Genomic DNA, 18,748 nt, shown 5'->3' on the forward strand with positions numbered 1-18,748 from the left:
TGGGCTTTCTGGTGGTTATTTATTGCCTCCAGTCAGGCACGGCTTTTGTATCATATGTGACAAATAGAAATATGTGTCCAAGATGTATTTTCATAACACCTACCTGTCACCAACCCCATGCAGTCGTCTTTCCCTTCTTCTGGTTTTCATGTGGATGTGAATTTAATCTCAGTGTCTATAAAGAGGGGCATTCCCAGCAGGGTGGGTGCAGTACCTGGGAGGAAAGCCCGTGGTGCATCTTGGTGGCACTGGAACCTCTGTCCACCTGCAGCCTTGGTTGGTGTGCTTGCCTAGGATGCACAGTGTAGAATCGAAGCCTGGAGAGGCTATTTGAGCTGTGCCTCGCTGTGCGTAACTCTTTTCCCTATAGGATGATTTCTCATCTCCTTGTTGGTTTATCTGTTCAGTAGAGACACTGAAGGTCAGGCTGGAGCAGGCTCTGAACAGCCTGATGGAGCTGTGGGTGTCCCTGTTCATTGTAACCCTTAAGGGTTCTTTCCTACTCAAATGATCTGTGACTAGTGAGTTCCATGTAATGCACATCAGCAGCCATGGGAGAAGGGCTGGTAATGAGAGCCCCCTCCCCATCGTGCTATAAGCCCTGTTCTCTTGTGCTTGTATGTAATATGGCACTTCCCCTCCTCTTAACGGCCAGTGGGGAAATCTGGAATTAATTTGGAATTGCTTCGAGCTGGGTCTGGGTGTTATCCAGATCCTCAGTCACGTTGGTGCCCTCTGAAAGCAACAGGGACATCTCTGAGGTGGGATGGGGAACCCATAGCTTCCAATTACCCCAAGCATTTGGGTGGAGTGTGGGTGCCCAGCTGCACTGGGACGGATGAAGCAGTTCTGACTTGGGCAGCACTGAAGATGTTGAGCCCTGGGGAACTTCACTGTGGAAAACTGGGAAGCTGAAGGGTTCATCTTCTTCTGCACCCAAGTGTCAGCTGAGTGCAGGGTTTTAGGATTCCAGTGTTTGATGGAGGTACGGAGTTCTTGATACGTTCTGTTTTGGGCTGTTTTGTAGGAAGAAATGTCTATAGCCCGGAAAGTTCTGTACTCTTGTAGATGTTTCAGTCAAAGATGTTCTGAACCCCTCCATGGACTCCTTACTCTTCTCATCTCCCTCTAAGCTGTAATTGGTATCTTATGTGACATCCCAGAGAAGCCCCAGGCGAGTACAGGCATTTATGTGTCTTTCCCTCATTTTCTCTTCCATCAGATTCTAGCTGAAAATTGTCATTGAAAAAAGTCTTTGAGGATCTTAAAATAAAAAGGGAAGCTGAACAAAAGAAGCCCAGATATGACTCAACTGCTAATGATTCTCTGCTCCTGGCTGGAGAGCCATGTCTGAGGAAGGCAGCACAGCTGTCATTCCATCGCTGGCTGCTATTAGGAGTGTAACCATGGCGATGTTTAATTGGCTGTCTTAGTCATGCAGCTAACGTCGATACAGTTCCTTGCAGGAAAATATTCGATTAATTGCTTCGCTTTAAGATGGCAAACAGCGGTAAGGTTAGAGTGGTGAAAATAGATTTCTCCCTTGCTTAAGCTGTGTTTGCGAAGAGTTGATCCATCTTTAATAAACTCAGTCTCTTTGGAACCCAAGGAATGGGAAGGACAAAGCTGCAATCAGACAAACGTAATATTAGTAAGTGAATGTGGCAGGGGAGGCCTTGCAGCTTCTGCCTGGTGATTTTGGTTTAAACTAAGCATCTGATCCTAGAACCTTAACAAGTGATAAGTTCTGGGGCCGTTTCCTGCTCCTGGGCAGCTCTTGCAGACCCATTGTTCTTATGGAGAAAGAGTGCAGGCTCTTCTCAGCTCCTTTGCCTGTTTCCCAGTCTTTTCAGCTCTGTTCTCTGCTTTGTCAGACCTTAGCTGTGATGGGAGATTGATGCTGGCACACAGATGTACTCCAAATGCTACATAAATATTTGTATGGTTGATTAAAAAAGTGAAACAGCAACAATAAAACCCAACCATGTTAAGCCCTGTCTGTCATGGGGCCAGAGGTAAGGAATGTGGCATCGTCATCTAATGTATTGTTTTGTACCTAACGCCAATACCAACGTTTTGCCTTGGTTCCTAGGTGAAGAGTGTGCAGGATGCAATACGGGAGAAGAAGAAATCCTTCAGTTTTCTTGGAGAAGACATCAACTTGGTACCTTCTGTGGGAATTTTCATCACCATGAACCCTGGTTACGCTGGGCGAACTGAGCTGCCTGAGAACTTAAAAGCTCTCTTCAGGTGAGTCCAGGCCAGGTTTTGTGATCTGTGTAAGCTGACAGGAATTGTCTTTTGGGATGTCTAGGCTTGACTTTGTTTTCTTGGAGAAAATGCATTGGAGGATCACAGATTTCCGCCTTGCACAAGAAGCCAGCACCAGGAATATAGAGGCAGGGAAAATGAGCTGTGTGCTTTGTGTTGAAGTCAGTGCATGACCTGTCTCACAGGAGTAATTCTGGAAGATAGCATTGCAAATCCTCTGCCCTTTTACAGCTGCAGATCGACTCCTCGTTCTCAGCAAACACAGGCTGTTGCTGCCTTTTGGCTCATTTCTCAATAGCTGAGTACTGTAAAAGTACAGCCCTGGTCCTTCAGCTGGATAGGGCAGGATCGGGGGCTTGGAACTTGATGGTCCTTGCGGTCTTTTCCATCCCAAGCTATCCTATGATTCTGTGATCTCCTTCCCTTTCGCTTTCCTGTGGAACAATTGTCTCAGATAGATAGCCTCAACCTCTATCTACTCTGCTCTGGGATTCATTATCCCACTTGTTTCATTATCACACATCTGTGAGCTTGGATGGCCATTTTTCCTCTGACACATCACCTGGACTTGGGGTTGGTGGGCGCACACAGGGCTCCCACCCCCAGCTCCCCTCCCCTCTGCTCCCACACCAGCACTACCTGCAGTGGGAGGGGCCCATCTTCTTTTCAGCACGGTGCTAAGGTAGGGGAGAGGCCCAAATCTGTGTCTGTCTGCAAGTTCCTGCACCAAGCCACTGGTTTTATCCTTTTCTGAGTATCACGCAGTATTCACTATTGTTGATTCAGCAGATTCAGCATCTGCTCTCCTATCCGTCAGGATAAGACTATTACCTGTGAAAGGAGAAAGGAGATTTCAACAATGGTATTTTCTTCTGAAGACTCTGATTTTCCCCCATCAGTGCTGACACAGATGTTTTCAGGTGAGCTTAACCAGCCTCGTTTCAGCTCAGGACAGAGCTCAGATAAACTCAGGAAGAGCTGGACAGGTAGCTTCTGTGTCTCTGGGTGGCATAAGCTGCAGTACAGAATCATAGAATGATTTGGGTTAAAGATATCTAGTCCCAGCACCCTGCTGCGATCAGAACAGCTGGTAGCATAGGCTTTTTGTTTTATGTACATCTCTGAATTCAAGCCCAATCCATACTAATATAGGCAGTAGACTGTGCCTGTCCCCGCTTTATAAGACTTATAGTCAAAGGTTCTATTCTTCTCCCTCCCGTCCTTCTAGGCCGTGTGCGATGGTTGTGCCAGACTTTGAGCTGATCTGTGAAATCATGCTGGTGGCTGAGGGGTTCATCGAGGCCCGTGCATTAGCCAGGAAGTTCATTACTCTGTACCAGCTCTGCAAGGAGCTCTTATCCAAGCAGGTGAGCCCGTTTCCACAGCTGCACGGAGCAGTGGAGCACCCTGATTCCAAAAGTTGCTCAGAACACAATGCTTTGCCACTTCAGCTTCACGACTAAAGCTTCCCAGCTGTTCTTTAGTGACTGCAATTGTGCTGGAGGCTGAAGGGGGTCTTGGGCTGTCTAAAGGCTGTGGACAAAGTAAGAACATAAGAAGTTACGTCTTGGCTTGAGAGCTCCTCTCCTACCTCTTTGTGATCCTTTTCCAGCCCTTACAGCTCAGTGCTGCTTCTGAGCTGTAACATGCCAACCTGCTGCACAGGTGTGTGCATGTAGTGGAAAACCTGGGTGTTTGGGGCCTCATGATGTACTAACACAACTTTCACTTCATTAACTTGTGCAGATCTGGGCTAGGCTGGACTTGCTTTAGCTTGTTTCATTATTTTGGTGAAACAAATTGCCTAGGTCTTGTTTAGTGCAAGTCCTGTTGCTGTTCTGCTGCCAGCTTTGAGTCCACATGGTGGTAGAAACAGCTGAATTATCTGACTCTTGAATGCTGTCCCTGAAAAGAATCTCATCTACTGGAAAAGAAATCAGGTAGCTCAGTCTGGAGGAGGCCTCTGGCCACAGTGCAAATATCAGATTTGGACATATTTCTATTGCTGGCTTGTCTGGTTCAGAGCTATTCGTTCTTCCCCCTTCATGCCAGTGTGGTGTCTAAACATAAATTCATCCCTCCTTTTTCTCCTGCATAGGATCACTATGACTGGGGCTTGCGTGCTATCAAGTCAGTGCTGGTTGTTGCTGGTTCCCTCAAGAGAGATGACCCAGGGCGACCTGAAGACCAGGTTCTGATGCGTTCCCTTCGTGACTTCAACATCCCCAAGATCGTGACTGATGACGTGCCAGTGTTTATGGGGCTGATTGGGGACCTCTTCCCTGCATTGGATGTGCCTCGGAAGCGTGACTTGAATTTTGAGTCATTTGTGAGGCAGGCTGTGTTGGACCTCCGGCTGCAGGCTGAGGACAACTTTGTGCTCAAAGTAAGACCAAGCAATCTGCTGTGCCTACATCGCCATCAAATTATGGTTTTCCTCAACCATTTTTGCCTTCACAGGAGCAGCTCTGTGCAGTATTCCCCTTTCAGTCTGACCTTGGTAGAGGAGACAGTTTGCTATGCTGGTTCTGACGCAGTTGTGCAGAAAGCCAGCACTGACTCAGTCCCTGAGTTTACAAGGGGCCAACCCTTGTTGCTTGATGAAAGCATGACCCCTGGAGATCAGAGCTTTGTCAGCCAACAGCTATAAGGTATAAATCACAAAATCATAGCTCTGTGCTGGCTGCCCAGGGCCCATCCATGTCCTTGGGCACCTCCAGGGATGGGGCACCCACAGCTCTCTGGGCAGCAGTGCCAGGGCATCACCATCCTCTGAGTAAAGAATTTCTTCCTGATGACTAACCAAAATCTCCCCTCTGTTATTCAAAGCCATTCCCTCTTGTCCTATCACCATTCAACTGTGTAGAAAGTCATTCTCTGTCCTGTTCACAAACTTACTTTAAGTACTGGCGGACCACTCCCTGGTGTCTTCCGTTCTCCAGGCTGAACAAACCCAGCTCCCTCGATCTTTCTTCATAAGAGATGATTGGAGCCCTCTGGTGACCTTTGTATCTCTCCTCTGGACACACTACAACAGCTCCACATTTCTTGTGCTGAAGAGCATCAGTCCCAAGACTGGCTCTTGGGAGACACTGCTCATCACCAACCTACACCTAGACAGATCTGCTGACCACAACCCTCTGGCTGTGATCATCTGACCAATTCCTTACCCACTGAATAGTCCAAATAGTTTAAATCTGTGTCTCTCCTCCAATTTACAGATAAGAATGTGGTGTGGCATCGTAGATAAGGCCTTGCAGAAGTACAGGTAGATGACATCAGTTGCTCTTTCTTTGTCTACTGATGCTATTACTGCATCATAGGAGGCCACCATTGGTCAGGCAAAATAGTGCTGGTGATTTATTTGCAGTCTGAGGTTCTCAACCATCACGATCAGAGTGGCTAGATCAAACTGGAGCCAAATCCATTTGCATGTCTTGGTCACATCTTTCTAAAGAAAAGGCTCAGCAGAAGCTGCTTTGTAGGTCTGAACTTCAATATGGCATTGTTGTCTGAAATTTGGGCATGCTTTTTTTTCAGGTGGTGCAGCTGGAGGAGCTGCTGACAGTACGGCACTCTGTCTTTGTGGTGGGTAATGCAGGCACGGGCAAGTCGCAGGTAATGAGGTCTCTGAATAGGACTTACCAGATAATGAAGCGACGGCCTGTTTGGACAGACCTCAACCCCAAAGCAGTCACCAACGATGAGCTTTTTGGCATCATAAACCCAGCAACAAGAGAATGGAAGGACGGTAAGTGTATTTTCTCCCTGAATGAGTGGATAAGGAAGGGTTTTTATTTTTTTTATGAACTTCTTGAGCAACCTAGGAGGACTCTGTGTGCAGGTCGCAAAGCCTGGCGTTTGACCGCTTCTCACACCCACGTGAGAGTTTTGTGGTTGAAAGGATTTATAGGATGTTTCGGCTATTTGATCTTCAGATGGGAAGTGTAACATAAGCCTGCTTTATGCTACTGCCCTGAGAATAAGTGTCATGTCCCTTAAGACCAGCAGTTACCAGTTCCTAAATGGGACAGATAAACTGGAGTGAGCTGGTCCAGTGACAAAAGAGATGTGTGCTGGGGCCCCTCAGTGTGTGCCAGCCGTGAGTTTCTACTGCTGGTAGAACACACACACCAGCCCTGGAAGTGATGCTTTTCCACCAAGTCGCTCCCCGATCTCTGCAGTACACCAGGACTTGCCAGACTGTCAGTCCTCATCACTCCAAAGGAAAATAAGCCATGTTTAAAACTAGCTGAAAGGTCACAGGCAACTCTTGGCTGTGTTTAATGCAGAAATGCAGTTTTGATTTATGTTCGCAGCTGGTTTGGGAGAAAGGCATTGCCATCAATCATCCTCAGCCAGAATCTCGTCAAAGATATGGAGACAAACTGTCACCCATCTCTCCCTCCCCCCCCTGCCATGGACCCCTCCTGATCCCCTGCTTTGCTCCAATGTCAGGGTTCATTTCATTTAATTGTAATTAGGGACCCTAAATGAAAAGTGAGGGAGGGAAGTGCGGGACGCAGGCAGAGCTGTGCAGGAGGGCTGCAGCAGCAGATGGAGGGCTGCAGGTGGCACGGAGTAGCAGCACGGGACGTAGTAAAGGCATGCACTCTTTCTTGCCTGGCCTGCAACATTTCAAGGGATCATAGGTGATTCTGCCCTGAGGTTTAAAGGCAAACAGTTTTTGTGTTGGCCATTCCTGAAAACTTTGTTTCTTTCGGCCAAATAGCAGCAAGGAGATTTTTCCCACAGTCCAACGAGAGGTGATGCTGTCATCGCACCACTGTTCATTATTGAGAGCTGAAAAGGCTGTACTGTTAGATGGTAGAAGGTCCCACGAGGGAGTCCTAAAAGTGCGCTTTATAAAATCAAGCTCCTCTTTTAAGCCTCTTGACAGCTCTGTGGTGTGGATGCACAAGGTTAGGAGAGAGGCACTTTTCTCCCTGCTGCTGTCACAGAGCATATGAGGAGAGCATTGATGCTCTGAGACAGTCGATATTTTAGCTACTAATGATCTTGGAGCAGATTCAGGGGCAGTTTGCATGGCACGTGTCCAACATGTGAGGGGCTGCATAGAGGCAGAGCCAGTGGAGTGCCCTTAATCTCAGTGTGACTTAATCTCAGAATGAGATACCCAAATCAGGTGAACTCTTCTGCATTTGCTGTGCGCAGGCTTAATTTTCAGTCATGTAATGCCACCCTCCATTCCTGGTGTGGGTCACAAAGAAATAGCTTCTCTTGGAGGAAAGAACTGTATTTGTTAACAATTCATCAGGAGAGACGCTTTGTTTTTCTTTCATGTTTGCCTGATGTTTCTTCATGGAGACCAGCATCTCCCTCGGTGTTTCCATGTGTAGAACAGAGATGTGGTTTCGTGGAGTTTCCATTTGCTCTGCAGTACTGCTGCTCTGTTCCCAGCCTCCTCGCTCTTCTTAACATTCATTATTTACTCCCCTCGAGACACTGCATCCTCTCTGTCTCCTTGATTTTACTGACATTTTGTTCTGTCATTCAATGCCATCCCCTGCTTGTTCTCCCCTCAATCTCACTAAAGCCGTGACCCAGTGTTTAATGCATCTTGATTTCCCTGAAATACTTTGAGCCATAAAAAAAAAGGAAAAAAACATTTATAAGAAATTCCAAGGCAGATTCAAATGGTTTTCCCTTCATTGTGTAATTCATGCTTTCTTTTGCCTCTCAGCATCTCCTTTTTGCTTCTCATACCCCTTATTCTCAGTGGGAATGAAGCTTGTGTGTAGGTCTGCAGTCATCTTCAAGTGATACTGACTGATAACATAATAATTCCTTCAAAGCAGACTAGACCCATATTGTGATACAGACGTATTTATTACTTAAAACATGTACAGGTGTGCGGTGTTCTGAATGCTTAAGATGAAAGCATTAATTATGATAACTCTTAGCAAGATGCTAGAGAAAATAGAGCAGGTGGCAGATTTGTTAATCAGGATATTCATGTCATCTTCCCAGGGCTGTTTTCATCAATCATGAGAGAGCTGGCCAACATCACACACGACGGCCCCAAGTGGATGGTACTAGATGGAGATATTGATCCGATGTGGATCGAGTCTCTTAATACAGTGATGGATGATAATAAGGTAATTAAAATAAATTAAAGAAGCAGACATTCCTTGAACTGCATGGTGTGGTTCAACATGGGAGAAATGCATACACAGAAGTAACACCTCCTTGAATAATGCAGTTATGACTTTTTTCAGCTATACCAAACAATGTTACATTAAGAAAATGATTTGTGAGGAAAATAGCATGCTTTCATGGGAATTTCCCTTTCTTGAGAAACTGGAATCACGAGTAACCACATTGTCCTGACAATAACTGCAGACCCTTTAAAAATAGAGAATAGTGCGTAATTATGCACGTTTTCTCTCACACCAAGGGAGTGCCGTTGATTCTGGGTTGTGGAAGAGAGGGATTGTTACACTACCTGTTAGAAATCAGTTGCTGTGCTTGGAGGAACCGATCTGACAGCAACCAAGCTTTGAGTGCAAAGTACTGAGCACTTGTCAGTCCTGTTCCTGAGGATGCATTAACCCTAGAATTGTGCTGCTCTGTGTGCCATGTGCAGGTGCTGACCCTGGCAAGCAATGAGAGAATCCCCCTGAACCCAACCATGCGACTGGTCTTTGAGATCAGCCACTTGCGCACAGCCACCCCAGCAACTGTGTCCAGAGCAGGTGAGTCCTGGTCTGAGCTCACCCTGGGGTGTTGCAGGGACAAACTGGGATCCATTGCCATTCACCAGACTTCTGTTGGATCCCACTGGAAGTTCCCAACTTGGGATCACGCTCATCTTTGATGGACAGTGTATCCCTGAGCACATGGGCAAACTGAGGATCCTAAACTCAAATCCATGTGTCTTAAAGATGTAACCATAGCTCTCTGATGCTGATGGATGATGACAGCAGCAGCGGTGCTGAGTGCTGCAGTTGTGCAGGGCCCTGTATGGACAGTCCATATTCCAGAGAGCCCCTGATCTTCAGGAAAAGTGCATGAAGCAAGAGAGGAGGGAGTGAAGGTGTCTCCTACTTTCACATTTAGGGGGAGTGAGACCCAGAGCAATAACATGACTCAAGCAGGACCATGTTCTGACTTTGAGTCAGTCAAGAGATGTCATCATGTTTTCTAGGTTGTGTCCCTTCACTGTTAGTGTTTCTCCTCTGCATTTTATCCTGCAGAAGGGTTGTGAAGTGAATTCACTGAAGAGTGGACATTTCTAGGGGTATATGCAGAATGGTAGCATGGTTGGGTTGGAAGGGACCTTTAAAGCCCATCCAGTCTCACCCTGTACCAGGAGCTGGCTGCTCTCCCAGCTCAGGATGCCCAGTGCCCATCCATGGCCTTGGGCACCTCCAGGGATGGGGCACGCACACTTCTCTGGGCAGCAGTGCCAGGGCCTCACCACCCTTGGGGTAGAGAACTTCCTCCTCACATCTGACCCGAATCTCCCCTCTTTTAAATCTAAATAATTCCTCCTTGTTGTATCACTACATATCCTGACAGAGTCCCTCTCCAGCTTTCCTGCATGCCCCTTAAGTACTGGAAGGCTACAGTGGGGCTTCCCCAGAGCATTCTCTTCTCCAGAATGAGCTCCCTCAACCTCTCTTCATAACAGAGGTGCTCCAGCCCTCTGAGCACCTTCTTGGTCCTTCTCTGGACCCAGTCCAACAGCTCCTCACCTTTCCTGTGCTGGAGGCCCCATGTCTGGACACAGTGCTCCAGGTGGGGCCTCATGAGGGCAGAGCAGAGTGGGACAGTCCTCTCCCTGCCCAGGGTACTGTTGGCCTTCTGGGCTGCAAGTGCTCCCTGCTGGCTCACGTCAAGATTTTCATCCAGCAGATGAAAACTTCTGTTAACCCTTCGTGGTGATGGCACCCCCACAAGGCCCCATGCCTGGCTGTGTTGGTGTTGAGGAGCCCACAAGGCACACCCTGCCCAGAGCTGCACAGCTCCTCAGCCCTTTCTGCCAGCTTTTTGCTGCTCCTCTGTGATGAGGGATGGTCACAGTGGTGGGGATGAAGGGCAGAGCAGTGGCTGGGCTGTGGAAACCCTCTATGGTGGGGTGTGTAATGGGGCATCCAGGTGTAGCTGGTTGTGTGAAAGTCGCTGAGCAATTCTGCTGAAGGCCAAGAGAGGTCTCTGCTGTGTCCTCAGTGTTTTTTTTTCTCACCCTAAAGGGATCCTGTACATCAACTCTGCAGATCTGGGCTGGAATCCCCCAGTGAGCAGCTGGGTTGACAAGCGAGAGATCCAATCAGAAAGAGCCAACCTGACCATTCTGTTTGATAAGTACCTGCCACCTTGCCTGGACACCCTGAGGACAAGGTACCAGCTGCAGTGACTGCTTCCCCCAGGGCAGGAGGACGTGCTCTGCTCCTACACTGGCTGTGCTGTGCTGGGGCTGGGGGATGTGGCAGTAGAGGGTAGAAGTTTCCTCCTTCCCCTTAAGGGCTTTGAGCAGCACTGGCTTAACCACAGAGAAGCAGTGAAACAAGCCAACACTCTTGCCCTCCTTTATTGGCAGATGTTGTTTTAATCTGATTGTGCCTGTACTTCTTGTGCCAGTTCTGCATCTCTTGGAAAGTAAATGCAGGAGGTCTTTAAGAGAAAGTCTTCTTAGACTCCCAAAGTGTCAGACTGGACCTGAGTCCACCCCAGAAGTTATTTTTCAGTAGATCAGATTTTAGAGCACTGCTGAAGAAGAGTTTCAGTCTGTAGTGCGGGTGGTGGAGAGATCAGATCTCCTTTTTCCTTCTTCTCTCTTTTTTCCCGTGTTTGTGAGGGGAAAGTAGGATTGCTCCCGAGGCAGTTCTATCTTGAATTTCTTTTCCAGTGCACTTGAACAAAATGAAATCAGTATGTGCAGACATCTAGCCTAGATGTATTTCACAGTTGGACAACTGTCCAATGCATATGAACTTGCAGTTTTGGAAGGGCCCTGATCCTTCTTGGGTTGAGTTAGTTCCCAGGTGGAGTCCTATGGTTCTTGCTCGGTCGTTAAGGGGAGAGCTCTGTTAGTCCTCACGTGATGAGGATTGGCCAAAGCAGAGTCCCAACAAGTCCAAGTAAGGAAGCTTCTCACATCCTCTGCTTGCTTCCATTTTCCTTGAAAAACCATCCAACAAATGAACAAACAAAAGAACACACCAAAGAAGTCAGGATACAGTTGAGCATTAGCGTTATTGATCAAAATAAGGACGTATCAGAAGAGTCTGAATTAATGAAGACAGCGGCCTTTGGAAATTAGAGTTGGGCAGGAGGTAGAAGGGAGCTGCTCCCTGTGAAAAGAAGCTGACTGTGGCTGCCAGCAGCAAAGTCCAGTGGACATTTCCCACTCTGCTGAACGTCATTGTGTCAGAGTGTGAAATCCATAAGATTAGCTGCAGACAGCCCTGAGCTGAGTATTTTGGTAGCTTGCTTAATTCAGAAATTGTAGCACCAACCTTTCAAATAGCTATAATTACTTTATGGAGGACTTCAGTTCTGCTACAATATTAGTTTGGAATTCTGTAAGTGTAGCTTAAATGAATGTAAAATGGCAAGATGAAAGGGTTTATTTTATTACTCCTCTATTTGACCGCTTTTGAACTCCCTGTGTTCGCAGGAAATCATTGCCTTTAGCAAGACTGCCATTTTACTTCTTTCAAGAGGATCAAAGTTTTAAAAATGCTTGAAACTTCCGATTACTGTTATTAGCTGTGTATGTGCCAGCACCAGCAGATCCAGGGAGGAGAATGGAGGTTCTCTTTATCCCTGTACTTGTGAAAAAGACAAGCACTGAAGAAAAGTAAAATGCTAATAATCTGAAAAAAGAGTTTCTAGGCTTATCTTCCTGTGTTGAGAGTGATTGTAGTGCTGGACCCAATTACATTTCCCGTGCTTTCAATTTCCATCCCTTAGGTTTAAGAAGATTATTCCCATTCCTGAGCAGAGCGTGGTTCAGATGTTGTGTTACCTCCTTGAGTGCCTCCTGACGGAGGAGAACACCCCTCCCGACTGCCCCAAGGAGCTGTATGAACTTTACTTTGTCTTTGCTGCTGTCTGGGCCTTTGGTGGATCAATGTTTCAAGACCAGGTAATGAGAAGCCGCTGCTTCATCAATCTTCTATGCGTGTCTCTTTTTTTTTTCTTTCCTTTTTTTTTTTTTCCTTAATATTTTCCAACATGTAGTTCTCTATCAGTAATGCTGACTTCCTGGGGCTTGCATGTGGTTAATAACAAATTAGAAATGTGAATACAACAATTCTGTTTGCAAATGACCTCCATAGTACCAGAAAGGGGAGAGTGTAAGGGTCAAGCGATGAAGGGATGTTTGTTCACGCAGGCATGTTTTAATAGGGAGAAACACAAAGTTAATTTATAGAGACGTGTGGATAGGCTTAATGTGATGAAATTAAGTGTGGTTTATCAGGTGATGTATCTGCTGAGCAGCCTTTCAGCCATCAGATTGCACAGGTAGACACTGTACTGTGTGACAGAAACCAGCCGGTCCTTTGCTACCACTGGCTTTTGTTAAAAAGAGGCGTGTGTCAGCAATTGGTAGTCCTGACTTTCTGATAAAAGCATGTGAGAAAGAGAAGTGGTCAGCAGGGCATGATGTGTCCTGGGGATTATGGGTGTCCTTTTAGGTGGAAGTAGTGGCTGTGCTCTCTCTCCAAGGTGTTGCTTGCTGGAGGAGGGCTGTCAGACAGGATCAAAAACGTGGTGCCCTTTGGGCGCTTAAGTCTTCAGTCCATCCAGAATTGTTATGTGGCTGTTGAAAATCTGGAATAATTGCAAATGAAATGTGAAAAAAGGGTCCCTCTTTAGAGAGCGTGGGTCTCTTAGAGTCTGGCCAAGGCTTCTGCAACTGTTGTTGGACCTCTCAACTCTCTTGCCCCTGCACTAGTGCAGAGGAGCAGCCACATAGCTGCTTTGCCAGCTACTGGGGTGGGTGGTGTGGAAACTCCCTCTGGGCAGGCAGCTGGTTCCCTGGAGTGAGCTGCTGGGCACAGTCAAGCTTTTGGACCATAGATTAGTGCTGGAGGGCACAACCTAGAGATGAGGATTTTCTTGGGTAGGAGGGTTGATCAGACCATGTATCACCAGTCTCTGACAGTCAAAGTATGGTCCTGTCTGAGAGGCAGAGGAAGGCAGGGCACTCCTCCCTGTGCTGCTTTCCACAGTACATCTATCCTATAGATTAACTGCAGCTGTCTGCCTCCGTATCCATCAGCTTGCATTAGATGAGGTGGGTGTGATTCCTCACATGGTGGTAGTATTGTAAGACTGAGTTTCCTCAAGGTCATCATCTGACAGCGCACAATTTAAACTCCCTCTTCAGACCCTGGTACTCAAAGTAGAGCTGGAACAGAGTGGCTTTGGTGTGGGAACACAGTGGGACTTGCAAGGATCTTCTCTAGAGTTGCACTGGGGAAGCAGAGGATAAAGGGACATTTCTCTCCCCCCTGACCTCTTGTTCTGCCCCATTTCCCAGCTGCATGGCTTAGCTCGGAACAGTGTGCCTTACCACGGGCCAGAAATACCTGCTGGACTGCTTCATAGCAAGGAGCTTTGGGAAGTGATGAGCAACTGAAGACAGACTTGGCGCTTACCAAGAGCCCTCATGCCTCCTGGTACTGTGTGAGCTGGATGAGAATGGCTTTTGTGGTCCTTGTGGAAGCCTTAACCCCTCAATTCCTTATGTGATAGTTGGGAAATAATTGTCCTTAGTGGGGAGGGGGATAAAAAAGAAAACAACTAAGACCGGGAAGCACTGTGTTTGCTCCAGCAGTGCAGACTGCTGTGTAACCACAGGAGCTCACAGCTCCTTCAGCAAGCTGGCTGGAACGCAGCTGCTTGGCCAATGGATGCCATGTCCCCCACCCCAGAGCTCTGCTCCTGCACCCCTGGCACTGTTGCAGCCATTTCTGCATTGCCAGGGCCTGCTGGGCTCCCAGAGCCTGGTGATGGCTGCAGGAGGATGCACACAGCGGCCCTGTGGGATGCCAATCAGCGTGGGGCTGCTTCTGAAGCTCTGTAAATGTCAGTGCCGAGAGCGAGGGTGCGGCGGTCCAAGCGTGGGGAAGCCTGATGAAAAATGATCCAATATAAAATCTGTTTATTGCTTTCCATTGAAGGTGCCCTTCGCATTGACCTTTTGCTACTGAAATGTCAGGAGCAAAGAGTCAGGAAGGCTTCTCGCCACTCTGCGTGTGGTGGTGGGTAGCAGGGCCCTGTACAAAACCAGATGATAAATTTGCCATTTCAAGGCTCTGAGATGAGTGGCAATCCATGCAGGGTTGTTATTAAGGAAGCAGTTTGAGCTGCAGGCCGTCCTGGCAGTGAGGCTGGGGCTGGAATCCATGCAGCTGCAGGCAGCCTGGGCTGCAGGAGTGAGGGCAATGCTGCGAGAGGGCTTCCAGCACTGCTGTGTGTCCCTCCTGCTGAAGGCTGCTCTGCTGCTGGCACTGAGAGGTTGTGACAGTGAGAGAATGGAGAATTACAGTTATTCCCCTTCTCTGAATAGCACGAGGATGCAAAATCAGGAATATGAAAAAGCTGGTTTTAGGATCCTCTAGGCTTTTTGATGAGTGATGGCTCAGGGGATGTTTGGTGGCAATTCAAGCTCTGATGGAGACTTATCAGCATGGAGGCAATGTTCTGGCAGTCCCAGCTTCTGGCCTGGGAAAGCGTGTGGCATAGTAATGGGGGGAGAGTGCCATAGATGCCCCAGAAAGACTCAGTAGTGTTAAAGCTGGATAAATTTTGCATCCAGTGTTTCACAGACATCTTTTTAACATCTTTCCCTCCCTCCCTGCCACTCCTCCCTGGGGCAGAAGGCTGAAATACCCCCGGTCTGCATGCAGGCTTGCCTGGTGTCATATAGGAGATCGTGTCAGAGGAGGAAGATAAGCACGTTTTGCAAGTCCTGAACCAGCACTGAAATTAGCTCTTGTAAAATTCAAGATGCTCTAAAATCTCCATGCTTGGAAAGATGTAACGAGGAACAAGAAGAAAGCAGAGCTGAGGGCACACGGTCCCTTCTTCTGCCTTGGTGTATTGGCACAGTCCTGTTGCTCCAGAACAACAACTGTTATTAATAGATTGCTGTGATTTATGAGGAGAAGCTTTAGTATGCATGCTTTGACTAACCATGGCCACCGGCGTAGACGGATGTTGTGTCCTTGTCTGTTGGAAGAAGCAGGCACCACAAATCAATCAAGTGGTCTGTTTAGTCACAGGCACGTATTGCTCTTTTTCAGGTTGATCCATCTATCTGCTGTGAGAGTGATCAACACAGAGGATGAATTATTTAGATGAGTAAATAGGAGCAATGAGAAGAAACAGAGGAAATGAAAAATTAGGCTTAATAATAGGAAAAAGCGTAAGACCGTTATAGTGTGGAATGTGTTTTAAGCACCAATCCCACTTTGGTGGACTGAGGCTGCTAACGTTCTCCAGCACTGATGAATTCCTCCAGATTAGCATATTTTCTTCCCTTTTTGTCTCACAGCTTGTGGATTACAGAGTGGAGTTCAGCAAGTGGTGGGTGGCGGAATTCAAGACGATCAAGTTTCCCTCTCAGGGAACGGTCTTTGACTTTTACATCGATCCAGAAACAAAGAAGTTTGAGCCTTGGTCTAAACTGATCCCCCAGTTTGAATTTGATCCAGAAGTGCCATTACAGGTTTGTGTGCCTTGTGTGGATTGATTGTGCATTTGGTGACTGTAAGCAGGCTTTAGGTTGATGCACAATTAAACATCGGGCTCTTCTCAATAAGAATGCATTTCTGCATGAGGTACAACTATATATCCAGTTTTCATTACAGTGCTTGGACTGTGCAGATCACCTTCCATCGGCCTTTCACATACAACTTATGTGCAGAGAGGTGGGTTTGGTGGCAGCTCACCAAGAGCAGAGAGACGGCGTTGGGACGAAGCCCCCGAGGCACCACGTTGTTGTTCTGCACCTGTCTCAAAATAGAGATGTTTTTGTGAGTTAGGCGAAAAGTGTCTGCAGATGGAGAGCTGCATTTGCCAGCTGCACTTTCCTCTCCTTTTGGAAGTGCCGCCGTGAGCAGATGACTTGAAAAAGTCATTACCATTTTAGCACAATGTGTGTTTGTGGGGAGATCCAGATGCTGCTGCCAGCATCCAGCTGTCAGGGTTTCATCTGCACAGTCAGTTTAATTTTAATGGCTGGCAGCTGTGTATCATTCCCCTTCCAGGTGTGGTCTACAAACTGGAGTCTCCTCATCCATTCCCACCTCTCCCAGGTTTTCTGCTCCCCGGAGCATGGCTGTGTGTTGTGGCAGTGATGGGAATTGCTCACCTTCTCATTCCCCCCTGTCCTCAGGCTTGCCTCGTGCCCACAACCGAGACGGTCCGGCTGCGGTACTTCATGGATCGGCTCCTGGAGCGCCAGCGCCCGGTGATGCTGGTGGGCAGTGCAGGCACTGGGAAGTCTGTGCTGGTGGGGGACAAACTCTCCTCTCTGGACACAGATGCGTACGTGGTGAAGAAGGTCCCGTTCAACTACTACACCACCTCTGCCATGCTGCAAGGTGAGGCAGCAGCTGAGCTGCGGGACTTTTGTGGCTGCATCAACAGAGGGGTGGCAGCGGGCAGATTTATGTGTGAAAAGACTAGGGGTAATGGCTTTAAACTAGAAGCGGGGGGGGCTAGGTTGGGTGTAAGGAGGAAATTCTTTACTCAGAGGGCAGTGAGGCCCTGGCACTGCTGCCCGGACAGCTGTGGATGCCCAGAGGTGCATAAGGCCATGGATGGGCCCTGGGCAGTCTGAGCATGTGGGGGCAACCAGCCCATGGCAATAGTGAGACTGGGGGGCTGTGAGGTCCCTTCCAATCCACCCATGCTGCGGTTCTGCGATTCTATGAGCTCCTCTAGCATGGTACCTGATGCCCAGGAATCCCATAGGGTTCAGAGTGGGACACACACTGCAGCTTGGAGGGGAAACCATAGTGAGCTGCCTGGTCGCTTACAGGTTTTGTTTGGTTTGTGTGCTCTGTGCTGATACTATGCAGCCCTGGTTTCATGGGAGATGATGTTTTCCAACATGAGAAATTGAATTCTGAACACATGATTCCAGTTCAGGGCTGTGCTGAAGTATGTGCTTAAATCCACTCCTATTTTGCACAGCATGCAGCTCATTCTTGTCTGGAGGTTTGTCTTTAAGGTGTTTGAATTTAAGCTATGCAGAATAAGATAGGATTCTTGGCTAGGATCCAAACTGTCCTGGGGATATGATGATGGGAATTGCATCCCAATTACCAGGAGGATAGTGTGAAGGGAGATAGGCAAGGCTGGGAGCCAGGGCTGCCTGCTGCTGGTGTTTTCCTCTGCATCCCACTGCAGCCCAGCATGTCCCCATGGAGCGGGTCTGCCCCCAGCCTGCATGGGGGCTCGGAGTCCTAGGGATCAAGGCAAGGTCAGTTTGCTGTGTGGTTTCTTCAGAAACAAAGAGAAAGATGGAGATTCTTGCAGTGGACCATTTTGGAAAGGCTTTTTTTACTTTGAGTTGCCCAAAAGACAGAAAAAGTTATTTTTGTGTGTTTTTATTAACCCAGAATGGAACAGCCCAGCTTGCTTTGAATTGAAGAGTGCTTGAGGGTCACCATAAAGCAAAGCACTTCCTTTATATCGCTCCTCTAAACCCTCTCCTGTTGTGATCCACGTGGCCTGAAGTCCTTTTGCTCCCTTGGCCCTGTATGAGAGCACCATTCCTGAAGCATCACTGAGACCTTGTCAGGAGCATGGTGATGGCAGAGGGCTCCTCTCCTCCTGTCTGGTCCCATTTTTCCTTTCTGGGCTCCCTCTGGGATGCCCTGGAGTCATTGGATGGGCTGAGCTACTGTGAGCAGTGCTGCCATTTGTACACCCCTGGCAGTGTCCCTATTTCTTGCAGCCAGCAGCTGTGGTCTGAGATGGGGACATTCCTCCTCTGTAGAGGGGAACAACTTGTGTTGCTTGGGGTGAAGACATGGCTGCAAGCCTTGTGTTGGGAAGCATGATTTATGCTGCTCGGCAGGCTTCCCCACTGCTCATTTTTTAGAGTTAATTTGTCCCTTTTGGTGCAGTTTGTCAGTTGGCTGCTTTTTTCCCCAGTAGGCACCTCTTAAATTTGTAAAACATGGATACAAAGCAGTTTTCTTGTTGTTGTTGTTGTTGGTTTTTTTTTTTTTTTTTTTTTTTAGATCTCCTTAAAAAAAGATAAAAGACCCTAACCTTCAAGTCAGCAGTTTCTTAGACTAAGTGCCTCTCCCACCCCCATCAGCAAGCAGAGGAGAGATGTCTGCAAAGTCCCATTTGCAGAGATCATTTCTTTTTAGGTTCCAGCTCAAGTATGTAGCATCACAGAGGTAGAGATGTGGACCCTTATTGTTACTGTGGGATATGGCTTCAAATTAAAAAGCATCCTTCACCAACCTGTCACTTG

General features: G+C 47.7%; 1 protein-coding gene across 3 annotated transcripts in view; it reads left to right on the forward strand.

The window, feature by feature from the left end:
* Positions 1–18,748, forward strand: part of DNAH9 (dynein axonemal heavy chain 9) — a 184,053-nt gene that overhangs the window by 45,995 nt on the left and 119,310 nt on the right. For all 3 annotated transcript variants that reach the window (XM_085240268.1, XM_085240269.1, XM_085240270.1), the window contains 10 exons: positions 2,093–2,250; positions 3,500–3,638; positions 4,370–4,657; positions 5,812–6,022; positions 8,263–8,390; positions 8,879–8,987; positions 10,488–10,635; positions 12,211–12,385; positions 15,806–15,979; positions 16,649–16,856. In XM_085240268.1, the coding sequence (XP_085096394.1) occupies positions 2,093–2,250; positions 3,500–3,638; positions 4,370–4,657; positions 5,812–6,022; positions 8,263–8,390; positions 8,879–8,987; positions 10,488–10,635; positions 12,211–12,385; positions 15,806–15,979; positions 16,649–16,856 (1,738 nt within the window). The remainder of the gene's footprint in view (positions 1–2,092; positions 2,251–3,499; positions 3,639–4,369; positions 4,658–5,811; positions 6,023–8,262; positions 8,391–8,878; positions 8,988–10,487; positions 10,636–12,210; positions 12,386–15,805; positions 15,980–16,648; positions 16,857–18,748) is intronic.

The sequence above is a fragment of the Meleagris gallopavo genome, chromosome 20 (genome assembly GCF_905368555.1).
Source record: "Meleagris gallopavo chromosome 20, MGAL_WU_HG_1.1, whole genome shotgun sequence".
Lineage (NCBI taxonomy): Eukaryota > Metazoa > Chordata > Aves > Galliformes > Phasianidae > Meleagris > Meleagris gallopavo.